Source organism: Filicampus tigris, chromosome 3 (genome assembly GCF_054856515.1).
Source record: "Filicampus tigris isolate MCC_2025a chromosome 3, RoL_Ftig_1.0, whole genome shotgun sequence".
Lineage (NCBI taxonomy): Eukaryota > Metazoa > Chordata > Actinopteri > Syngnathiformes > Syngnathidae > Filicampus > Filicampus tigris.
The window spans coordinates 15,685,526-15,697,900 of NC_141219.1; the positions used below are offsets into that span (position 1 = coordinate 15,685,526).

The window sequence follows — 12,375 nt, forward strand, 5'->3', positions numbered from 1 at the left end:
GACACCCCTCCTCAGATGTGAGCCTTAAGTACTCAGGAGTAGCTCCTATAAATGTAGAATCCTTTTGATGGGGCCCGACCTGTTAAAAATGCTGTCATTGCTTTCCCCCTTACCACCTCCCTTTTTTTTTTTTTTGCTCGTAAAGGTCTGACAAGGACCTAATTAGGGTTTCCTAGTTCCATGATGGAATTGTTCAGCATTCGATTGGGCTCATAATTTGAAACTCTCTAAATCGCAACAATGGCTTTTCTTGTTGACGCACATTACAGTGGAACTGTGTATTAAAAAAGAACAGCTCTAATGTTGCACAATTCGGGCAACAGGGAGAAAAACGCCGCATAATGTGTCTCCAAATCTCCCCATGGAATCTCAACTTCAAAGCAGCTGTCCTCAGGGGTATGTGAGAGTAAAAGTCAAATGGCTGTCTGTTATAATGCATGAGTAAACACAATGTCTGTGTAGGCTTTAAGTAGGCTTTGATGTATTTGTTTATTTATTTATCTATTGGCTATTGGGGGTCCCGGCATTGTTGATTGAGGGTGGCCCAACTGTTTGTTGAAGGAGGTATGTGGCAATGATCAGTTCGCTGATCCTACACGTGTACGGAATATTGTCCTCTTGGAGCGGACTCCGCAGTCAGAGAGTCGTCCTCTCTGCACGTTGTCCCCTTCAAGAGGAAACCGTTCCATACTAACATGTACAATATATCTGTAACAGAGACTCTCCACACTTCGCTTTTTCAACCACAGGTACATATGTAATTATACGTCGTTAAGTATTATTGTGAAACACAATATATACTATATATACTGTACTGATGTGGCTTGGCGGCGACCAGCTCAGTTTGTACCCTTAACATAATTTTTGCTCATGTGATAAAACGATGTAATTTTGGTTTAGCTGTTACACTAGCGGCATCACGCACTGTTCATTTGCAATTCAAATTTTCAATCGCAGCAACACTGGTTCCCAACGGTGAATTGGTTGCCAGCCAATCGCAGGGCACACAGAGACAAACAAACATTCGCACACACAATCACACCAAGGGGCAATTTAGAATGTCCAATCAACTTACCATGCATGTTTTTGGAATGTGGGAGGAAACCGGAGAACCCGGAGAAAACCCACGCAGGCACGGGGAGAACATGCAAACTCCACACAGGGAGGCCGGGGCTGGGATCGAACCCACGACCTCTGAAATGTGAGGCGGACGTGCTAACCTGTCGACCACCGTGCCGCCTTAAAAAAAAAGTATATATATAGATAGATAGATAGATAGATAGATAGCACGGCCATTGTTGCTGAAAATTACAGCATGGAGAACGAAGTAGTGTGTATTGCATTAATTGTACTAGCAATAATAGTGTTATGGTGTATGACTAGTACTATTGAGTTAACTGTATTCTGTATGTTACCACTGGTGGCTATTGTCCAAAATTAAGCATTATTTTGTTCTGAGATCAATTCTTAAATAAGAATTGCTTGCCACAAATGAAGATATTTCTCCAAATCCTTATTGATAAGCCGAGACTGAAGCCAAAAAGTGTCTTACTCACTGGGAGCAATTACCAGTGCTGCGGGACACTGCGACGACGGATGAGTCGGTGGATCGGGTAACCGTCTGACTCTTGAGACTATCCTTAGCCGTGACGCGACGACATGAACATGACAGCGACTGGCAGACTCCCGTTTAGTGAATCACCTGCTCCTCCGGGTACTGTCGATGTCTCGTGGACGACAAGCATTGGCCTGCTTGGCAGCCTTGCTTCTCTGCATGGCTATCATCGATGTGCATTTGCTCACAAGAAAGCATCTAAAATAGCAAACGAGTCATTGTCGTCCTTGAAACAGAACATGCTGTCTAACGATTTTTTTAAACTGTTATTTTACTTTTGTGGATAAAAACTTGGCAGTTGGTATGTATTCTTCTGATTCTGTATGACTGTGTTCGCCAAGTGTGTGTACTTTTTTTTTACCTTATTTGGCATATATTCTTACATTGCTTTTCTTATTTTACCACCATTGTCCTCACTGCTCAGACTGCAATAAACAATGTGATTGTGATATATAGTTTTACAAATACAATTCAAAGTGCTTTCATTAAAGCAGGCAGCAGCAAGTAAACAGATCAGGCTAAATCTGTATCTGACAGACAGAATCTTTGCTGGCCTTTAATTAATCCCGACAGCCCCCAGAAAGACACGATGTCTGCATTAATATAAGATAACAATTTTTTTTTATCTTATTTAGTTTTTTGGGGTGCCATGACATTTTTTTTTATTATTAATTTCTATTCTAAGTTGTTTGCGTGACCTGAAGAGCTTAACAGTTACATGTCCTCTACTGGCATTTAAACAGAGCTCTTTAAAGGGTAAAATAACCTAAGCATATTTTTATCAAGAATATGTTCCTACCAGGCCCTCTAGTTGAAACACGGCGTTCTGATTAATATTGTGTTTGTGGAATATGAGTTAAGCAGCAAAATCCACCCATTTTTAGCCATCTCAGGGGGCGGCCATTTTGTCATTTCTGTCAACTGAAAATGACATCACAACTACCCTGGGCTCAGGCTACGACCAAACACAGCTCGCCTGTTTTCTGAAGCTGAGCCGTGTTTGGTCGTTACCTGAGCTCGGGGTAGTTGTGATGTCATTTTCAGTCGACAGAAGTGACAAAATGGCCGCCCCGAGACATGGCTGAAAACGGGTGGATTAACTCTTATTCCACAAACACAATATTTATTAGAATGCTTTGTTTCAACTAGAGGGCTTGCATAGAACATATTCTTGACAAAAAAATATGTTTGGGTTGACTTCCGCTTTAAAAGTAAAGATTTGACTTCACTTTCTCTTATGGTTTTCCTCCTTCCACTCTCTTTTCCACCGTCCTATCTTGTAACTTTCCAAGACCATTGTTGATGTTGTCTGTTTAAGCGTCATTTTTCATTGGGTGCGCTACCTTTATGAGCAAAGTGGAGCACAATAGTGTGACGTTCCCTCAACGGTGCACTCGACATGATTAGTTTGTCTATCTATATATACACATTTGCAGGTCAGTCTTAAGTCAACAAAGGAGCACAGTTATTTGTGTTTATTTTGTGACTCATTTTTGTGCTGACCTATATATGCGACGTGAGAATTCCCCATATGCACACCTATAAAGCTCGTAGTAAAAGCTGGTTTACTTACTTAACCAAGACTGACCCGACCAACTATATAAACACATTTCATGTCTGTAGTTTCCACTGTGGAGGGGATGTACAGGCGTTTGTGTCCCGTTTTTCCATTTGTACTACGGTTGAACGATTAAGCAAATTCAAAATCACATCGTAGTACAATGTAAATTTCAAACCACAAAGGCTACCATTTTGGGAGAAAAATGCTTAATTTTGGTTGGTCGGTAGGCCTTAATTTGATGTATATTTTATTTATGTATATATTATCAATTTTATTTATGTCCAGAAGGTCAGTGCTTAAGAAGTGAAGTCCATGTCTTTATATAAGATTGTTTCATGAAACATGAAAAGTTGAAGTGATAAAGCCATGGGTTTGTTTGCATAATTGTTGTACTCTGACTTGACTTTTTGACTTACGTATGTTTACGCCACAATGGTTTGGTAGAATTTGATGAAGTAGTTTTAGTTAACGCTCTAGACTGTATGTGAATGGGCAGACAACAGGATTTTTTTTTTGTCTTCCAGGGTAAAAGGGGGGCTTGACAGGATACATAGAGGGGCTGAGAAAATAATTTCTAAATATATTGTAGAATATCTTATGAAATGCTGGAGGGGCTTAACTGGGCCTACTGACTGGGCTCTAGTCCCCCCCCCCCAGACCCAGTGTAGGGCCATCCCTGGAAAGACATATTTTGACCTTGTGTTTCTGAATGGACAAACATATTTTAATGTGTTTTTGCGAATGGGCAGATGTTTAGTCCTTGGAACGCCCATTATGGCATAGCGCCATCTGCCAAATTCCCAGAAAGAAAATGAAGATGTGCCAGATTTTGCGCCGAGCACAGTTACGCTTATCTACAAATATCCCCATAACTATGTATGTCAAGGGACATATGTTTGCATAGTGTGTATGTAAATGGCCAGACAGATTTCGATGTGTGTGTGTCATACTTTGAGTTAAAACTTGGCCTGCTATTGACAAATGTGCCAAAAAGATGGATTGAAGTTTGCATTTAAATCTCAAGCACATTTCCTCTTGTGGACGAGAGGCTCCACTGATTTGATTTCCTGTCGTTCCCAGTGAAATGATGAGGAAAAAACAGTAGGAGACAAGTGGATGGTTGTGAATGTTCAAGCTGTGTTAGTTCAGAGGGAGGGCTTAACAACTGTTTGCCTGCTGCATGAAACCCCACACCATCACCTGTCTCACTCTTCCTCATTCATGTGCGCACAAAGGCCTCCCCCCCAAAAAAAGCCAAACACCATGGGGCAAACCATTACTGACGAATATGTTGTAGTCTGACAAGTCTTTTAAGACATGTCCAACGTTATGGCTCCATTTGCAGAGTCGAGATGAAATTGAAGTGTGAAGTGATGCTGTGAATTGAAGTCACATCATAAATACTGAACAGGAGCAGCATGTCAATGCTTGGCTGTAAAACGATTTAACGATAATAAAACAAATTGAAAGTGGGCTCTTTAAAATTGCAGCCTACTCCCGCCTCATGAACCCGAACTGAACTGTGTGTGTGGGACGAAGACTGTAGCAAAAGTGTCCTGTTTACGTTGTGTTTCCGCAAACGCTGACTGTCGCTAATTCTCATCAAGTAGTTTGCACAAAAATGTGGTCAATGTGACAAATATCTTTCTGGGCTCATTTGACCTGAATCAAAATGTATGAATGGACGTTATTTAAATATGTGAACGGACAGACGGGTATTTACATAGTGTGTATGTGACCGGACCAACACATGTTTTTTTGTTTTTTTTTGGTGGTTTTTTTTCCGTGCGGTAATGACCTGACGTCACCTTTAGTAACATCTCCATGAAATGAGAACGAAAAGACTCACCTCATCATTTCCCCCAAACACTGTATTGCTACCTCCTACCGAATAGCTTCACTGTAGGAATGCCACAGCACGCAGGACCACATTTACTTCCGGAAACACTACGTCGTGAGTGACGTCTCTGCACATGCGGGTCACTATGGGGACGTAAATGTTCACACACCACACAGACTGTGGTCGCATTTATAATGTAATGTGAAAAAATCGGATTATGCCTAAAAAATCTGATTTTGCTCATAAAATCAGAATTTAGCATCTAGACTTGCTGTGTGAACCTAACCTGAATAATACTCCTCAACTCACTTTAAACTACCTACTTGCTTTGGTCTCAGCACAAAACAGCAAATGGATGAGTTTTTCAGAACACAACAGCAGATATCCCCCCCCCCCCAAAAAAAAAAAGAATTCCACAAATTTGTGAATTCTTAACTGCGAACATGAAGATGTTTACTGTATTAACCCATTAAAGCCTGAAGCCCCTCATGAGACATCTCTCTAAAACCTACGGCCATCTTTGGAGTTACCCTTTAAAACCTGACATTTTCGACACCTTCAAAATAATTAATATCTCAACCCCTGTAGCGGATAGAGACATAATTCCCAAAGCATTTGAGAGCTTGGACGTGGCTTTCACACAGGCCTGAGTTTATTCATCTTTACTGTTTCAGTCAAAGACGCAAGTGAAGCACTATTTTTAATTAAAAAAATAAGCGGTAATTACCATGCGGTATTCTCTTACAAAGACGTTGAAATCGTCATTGTCTATGAACACATATCTTAACCATACATCACGTTTGGCTGGTTTCAGGGCTTTATAGTCTGCAAGCGCATCGTCTATATCACTGCCGTGACTTATATCAGAGCTCCCGCGATCGACTGTGCCGCCATTACTCCTCAAGAAAATTCCGGATGTCCTCCGACGACTGACGACACAGTCACATGAATATTGTGATGCATTTCGTTGGCTAAGAGACCAAGAATTGGATTAAAAAAAAGAAAATTGCTGTGAAGTGAATCATTTCCTTCATACATTGCTTTGTTTCTGGAACTTCAAACTAGTCACCATGAAACCATTTTCTGTAATTTTCTTGTCTCCTTTAAAACTTTAATTGTGGTTGCACATCCTGTTGAAAATGATTAAACGGCAAGTTCTTATCTCTTTCTCCTGGCCAAGTGGGCGTTACCTGAGGCCAGCGACAATATGCTGCACATCTGCTCTCTGAAAATACGCAGTTGTTACACGGAAACAGACTTATTAGCCAACCAGAGAAGGCAGCTGGACTAATTATCACGGTGCTCCAGCCCGGTTCATTTGCACAAACTAGGTTAGCGACAAGCCCATTGCCAAATATTAAGTTGATGCTTTCTGGCCCGGGACTGGTGTAGAATGGCCTGCTCACTTGTAGGCCGTGCTATTATTGGATTAGAGGCCATGTTGCAGTAATAAGGTCTGGATGTGCTCTGCATCATTGATCGATGAACACTGGCTGCATGTGCCTGCTTTCTGTCTCCGTTTACATTTCAATTCTCACCTTGGCATTCTGCATGTTAGAAAGGGAATTGGGTCAATGTGAGTTAAAGTTTTTTTTTTTGTATTATAAATGTAATATGTTACTATGAGAATAATGTTAGTTGACCTGTCTTATAGGACTGCATAATATATTAAAAAAAATACTGATATTGCAATAATGCCCTACGCATTATGTTCACTGGAATTGTATGCTTTTATCTGAATTTGACCAGTCAGATGCAGACTTGAAGTGGAATTCAACCCAAACATATATTTTTTAAGAATATGTTCTGTACAGGCCCACTAGTTGAGACAAGGCATTCTGATTAATATTGCATTTGTGGAATATGAGTTAAGCAGCAAAATCCATCCGCTTTTAGCCATCACAGGTGAAGGCCATTTTGCCACTTCTGTCGACTGAAAATGACATCACAGTGTTTCTGGGTTCAGGTAACGACCAATCACGTCTCAGCTTCAGAAAACAGGTGAGCTGTGATTGGTCGTTAGCTAAGCCCTGAGACACTGTGATGTCATTTTAAATTGACAGAAGTGGCAAGATGGCCGCCCCCGGAGATGGCTAAAAACGGGTGGATTAATTCTTATTCCACAAATGCAAGATTTATAAGAATGCCTAGTGGGCCTGCCTAGAAAATACTCTTGAAAAAAATATGTTTGGGTTGACTTCCCCTTTAAATGTGCATCGCCACCCAATAATTGGACATAATCTAGGGGAATTACAATTAATTAGCCAAGAACACATTGAGTTTGCTTATTTTGCTGCATGAAAAAAATGTCTTTATTTCATTAGATTAAAAAAAAAGTCTTTTTTTTTTTAGGTACATGTTAAAGATTGCAATAATATAAATATTGCTATAGTCAACATCCATATCGCATGTTTATCCAGTATTGTGCATCCATACTGGCTTATGTGTATTATATTTTTGTATTTTTTTATTATGTGACTAAAGTCTTGGCTCTGATGCCACTATTGCCCGTTTTACAGGGCTCTGTCCACTGTTAGATTCACTTCACACACAGTATTTGTACACTTTAGCAAATCAAGCACATTTTATTTTAAAAGACCCCAAAACACTTAAAAATCTCTTTAAATATTACACTTAAATTTAAATGACTTGCAGATGCTTCCGATTTTAATGAGCACAGATTTAGCACAGATTTAGAGTAACTTTGTACCTTCCGCTGACAACACAGGCTAAACTTAGCGCTTCCCCGACACACAAAGATCTTAGAACTGTCAATTTTATTTATTTTCATTTATTTATGACTTCAACCTACTTCCCTCCATACGCCAATTACTATTTTTCTATTACCCAAGCTCTGGGTGTAAAAGAGCACAAAAATAAGACAAAAGTGAGATTTTCAATGAATTTCAATTCAATTTTCAATGAAGTTTCCAGAAAAAAATATGTTAATAAGTCAATCAATCAATCACATTTTATTTATATAGCACTTTTCATACATAAAAATGCAACTCAAAGTGCTTTAAAACATTCAAAGCAAAACATAGAATTATCTTCAATCAAAAGAAAAGATACATTATTTAAAAGTTGTTGAAAGCCAAACTAAAAAGGTGTGTCTTGAGCTTCCTCATAAAAATTGAAGTTATAAATAGCAAACTGCAGGTGGGGGTCCATTGTCTCATCTTTTAATAGTTTTTTTATGAATGTCTTATTTTTTAGGTTTTCCTTTTATGAGCCCTAATTCTCCTTCTGTTAAATACTAATGCATAATTTTAAGGACAGTAGCATTAAAACATGCACCACTGTTATATAAAGTAAGTTACCCCGTTGCAATATTATGGTAAAATAATTGACTTTATTTCCCATGGCTTTGTGCTTGCCTCAAAATTCAAACAGCAGAATGAAAAAAATATAAGAATGTGCTTTGTGATGTGAGGCTGCAGCAGATCAAACAATGTAGGTGTTACTGGTGCATTTAATTTGGAAGACGAGCGAGGCTTTGTGCTGGCGGATGATAGTGTGGGAAGATGCTGACTGTTCGTTATTAATCATCACAGAGTTATTAATTGTCCTGTCCTTGCATGTACACTTTAAAAAGATGTGCAGTATGAGGGCTGGATTGTGACCTTTTCCTGTGCATTTGTCACTTGGCACAAAAATAACCTTGTGCAAAAAAAAAAAAAAAAACCTTTAACAATCTCACATACAGCATTGCTCCATTCACATATGCACATAATGTACTCATCTGGTTGTCCTTGCGCACATGCACACACACACGCATAGTGACCCACACACATACACATCTTCCAACTGGTCTGTCAGTTCACATTGAGTGGTTATAAAATGTCAACACACATCTGATGGAATGGCAGTTTTTTTGTAATATAAAAAATGACATCAAGATCATTTCAAAACTTTTTACATCATTATTGTGAAAAAAAAAAATCTTTTTGAGAGAAGAAAAAGGAACACCCGAGATGTTGTTGCACAAGTAGGAACACCCTCTTATGATGGAGATGGGTCTGTGTTCAGAATTAACCAGTCGCATTCAAGTTCATGTTAAAAGGGAGTCAGCACACGACACACACACGCCACCATTGCAAGTACTGTACCACTAATTCAACCAAAATAAACTTCGTTTTTTCCAATCTGGCCTTTTCCTGACTTTTCTTCTTGCTTATTCCCTCCATTTTGTACCCACTGTTCTCACCTGTGCAACCATATTTATAATCGTTTTTATTTAGTTCACTTCTCAGAGAGAAGAGTTGTACAGGTTACAACTCTTTTTTTTTTTTAAATGTATTTGTAAAAAAAAAAAAAAAAAACACACACACACACAAAAATTGGGTATTTGAACAGGGGTGTGTAGACTTTTTATATCCACTATACTATACAATACATACACGTAGTGTCTGTCCAATAGCAAGCACATCTAAACAAACACCTGACTGTCCATTCACAAACAACTGATTCACGTACACAAAAACTGTTTCACAAAACACCACGTAAAACTGTGTCCATTCACACATAATGTGAACAAGTGTCCATACACGCGATGAAAACATTTGTTGGGACATTCAAACGCTGTGTAAAAATCAGTTTGTCCATTCACATTCACACATTGTGAACACGTCTGCCCATTCACATACACATGTAATGCAAACACATCTGTCATTTCTACAGACACCAATGTAAATGTCGATCTGTCAATTTGCATACACAGTGTTGTGGTTTGCCATTTTTCATTTTAACTGTGACATACTCGCACACTGCAAACACTGAACGATCTGTGACTCCATTATTGTAGGCCGATGTAATCCGGTGTTTAAGTACCCTGTCGTATTCTGAGCGCCTCACCGCAGTGTGGTGTCAAGATTGAGTGTCGGAGCGACACCTTCTCCCCCGGCTGCGAACACATATCACATAGGAAGCAAATTCTCCACGTGTGAGTCAGGGTCAGGAGCCAGACGGGCCAGAAGAGAGGCCTGTCTGTCTCTTTTCCTCTGTAGCCCTCCATGCTGACCTTTTACCTCTAACCTCAGACAGAGAGGAGTCCTGTGCCTCCTCAATGGTGTCCAGACAGGAGATCCTCTGTTACCATGCTGAAAAATGGTTTCTATGATATGACAAGATAGATGGGAAAAGATGCTTTTTGCTCATTTGTGTTCGCGTCATTGCTTATAGAAATGGATGACATTTTCTTGGGTTCTGCTTGATGGTAAACTTGGGTGGATCCATACTGAAATGTTGGTACCAATCTTCCTAGTTTACTTGAACAAGACCAAATATCAATATTTGAGCTATTTAAAACACAATTTTACCACACGTTTATGCAGTGTATCTGGTTCAATGCTGAAATGAATGTTAACAAGAAACATTAACACACATTTTTTTCTAAACCATTTTCAACGTGATTATTGAAACGCTAATAACTATTTTGAAATGGGAGGGCTGTTTTGTTAAAGTATCAATACTGTGGCTTAGTGGTTTGCTCCTGGAAAAGTAGACCTATCTGTTTTGATGCCCTCCCCCCCACCTCCTCCCCAACTATTATACTGCATAGATTAGCACCGCTTTCACACCTATGGTGTTATTATTATACTGTATATTCAATGAGTAAAGAAATATCACCAGTTTTGACTTCCTTTTCTTCAATCTAGGAGGTATAGCTGCAGCCCCGCAGGCCAAGATGGTGGTGTTGTCGCTAAAAATCTGCGTTCGCCACTGCAACGTGGTGAAGACCATGCAGTTCGAGCCGTCCACGGCGGTCTACGACGCCTGCAGAATCATTCGCGAGAGAGTCCCCGAGGCGCAGACCGGACAGGGTGAGAATGCCGGAACTGTGATATCAATTGACATGAGACAAAAAAATTGGGACACCGTACTATTTTGTCATTTACAGCGTGCAAACGGAGAGTGACTATGTGATGATTATTTATTTGTCCTTTTTATAAAGAACATTTGTGAACTCAAATGGAGAGGTGGGTCACAATATCTGTTGTAGTTTATCCCAAATTTATTTGTGGTGGGTGTTCATCACAATACCCGTCCACATGTGCCTTTTGGGAACTTGCTTTGTGCACTTTGAATAAAAAAGGGCCTTCCACAAAATGCCTCTATCAAGTTGAAGTACATAAGTGTCCAAAATGTCTTTGTAGGATGAAGAATTAAGATTCTGGCAGAACTCAGAGGCCTTGCCTTTAATGATTGCTTAAATGGTGTGCCAATTTTGGGTTAGGGTTGGTTAATTTTGTCCACATTATTTCATCACATTGTTTGATGACAGCACTAAAGTCCTCATGTCTGTGCTCTAGCTTCGGATTATGGTCTGTTCCTGTCTGATGAAGACCCCAGAAAAGGCATTTGGCTGGAGTCTGGCAGGACACTGGACTACTACATGCTCCGCAATGGGGTAAATATTGCTGTTTGGATATGTGATAGATTTTTTTGTTTAATTAAAACCACTAGCTTTGTTGTTTCACACCCAATGTCTTCACTTTGTGAAACAGTTCATTGTAGGACATTTACTGGTGGGAATCTGGATTAAGGTGCTAATACGGGAATTAATATATAGTGGTGCCCTGATTTAGCTTTGCCATCGTCCATTTATCCTAATGCAAACAAAGAATGCAAAACTGCCTTAACATGCTAACGATTAGCATCGATAGTTGTGGATTGAGAAGCAACAGATATTTGAACACAAACAGCGGAGCAACACATTTAGACAGATGAAATAAAAATATTTACAGGCATATACGGTATTCTTTATCCCCTGCAAAAAATACTCAGATTACAGCGTGTTACTATTTTATATATTCATTTTTAAAGTTGTTTGATACTTGCCATCTACTGAGCTCCGAATCCTTTCTCCTCTAAATGCACCAAAGGTAGAATGCATGACTGTGACCAATTCTTCTGCACCGAACCTCCCCTCATTGTAATTGAAACGAAAGGAAGTGGCGGGCTGTGATAGGCAGCCGCTAAATTCGCTTTTTGTGCTTGCTATTCGCTCATCTCAGCCCTGCTAAAACCTGGACCCATTTGATCATTTTCCTCCGAGGGCACATTCGGTCTCGCTTTGTGCTTCATCGCTCATTCATTTCACTCCCCTCTCTCTCTCCCTCTCCCCCTCGCCCTCTTCTACCTTTGTGTTCTCTCATCTTTAACATTGCCATTGCAGGACATTCTTGAATACAAGAAGAAGCAGAGGCCCCAGAAAATCAAAATGTTGGACGGGGCCGTTAAAACCATCATGGTGGATGACTCCAAAACAGTCGGGGAGCTGCTCGTGACCATATGCAGTCGAATAGGTACGAATTTGCCCGGAGCGAAGATTCAAACCTCCAACCCGAGAACTGTGAA

The 12,375-nt window shown here is 39.9% G+C and overlaps 1 protein-coding gene across 1 annotated transcript in view; it reads left to right on the forward strand.

Annotated features, from left to right (window-relative positions):
- tln2a (talin 2a) overlaps window positions 1-12,375 on the forward strand; it is an 88,181-nt gene that overhangs the window by 24,666 nt on the left and 51,140 nt on the right. The window contains exons 3-5 of the mRNA XM_086025259.1: window positions 10,674-10,838; window positions 11,328-11,425; window positions 12,194-12,323. Of these exons, the coding sequence (XP_085881385.1) occupies window positions 10,703-10,838; window positions 11,328-11,425; window positions 12,194-12,323 (364 nt within the window). The 5' untranslated portion in view covers window positions 10,674-10,702. The remainder of the gene's footprint in view (window positions 1-10,673; window positions 10,839-11,327; window positions 11,426-12,193; window positions 12,324-12,375) is intronic.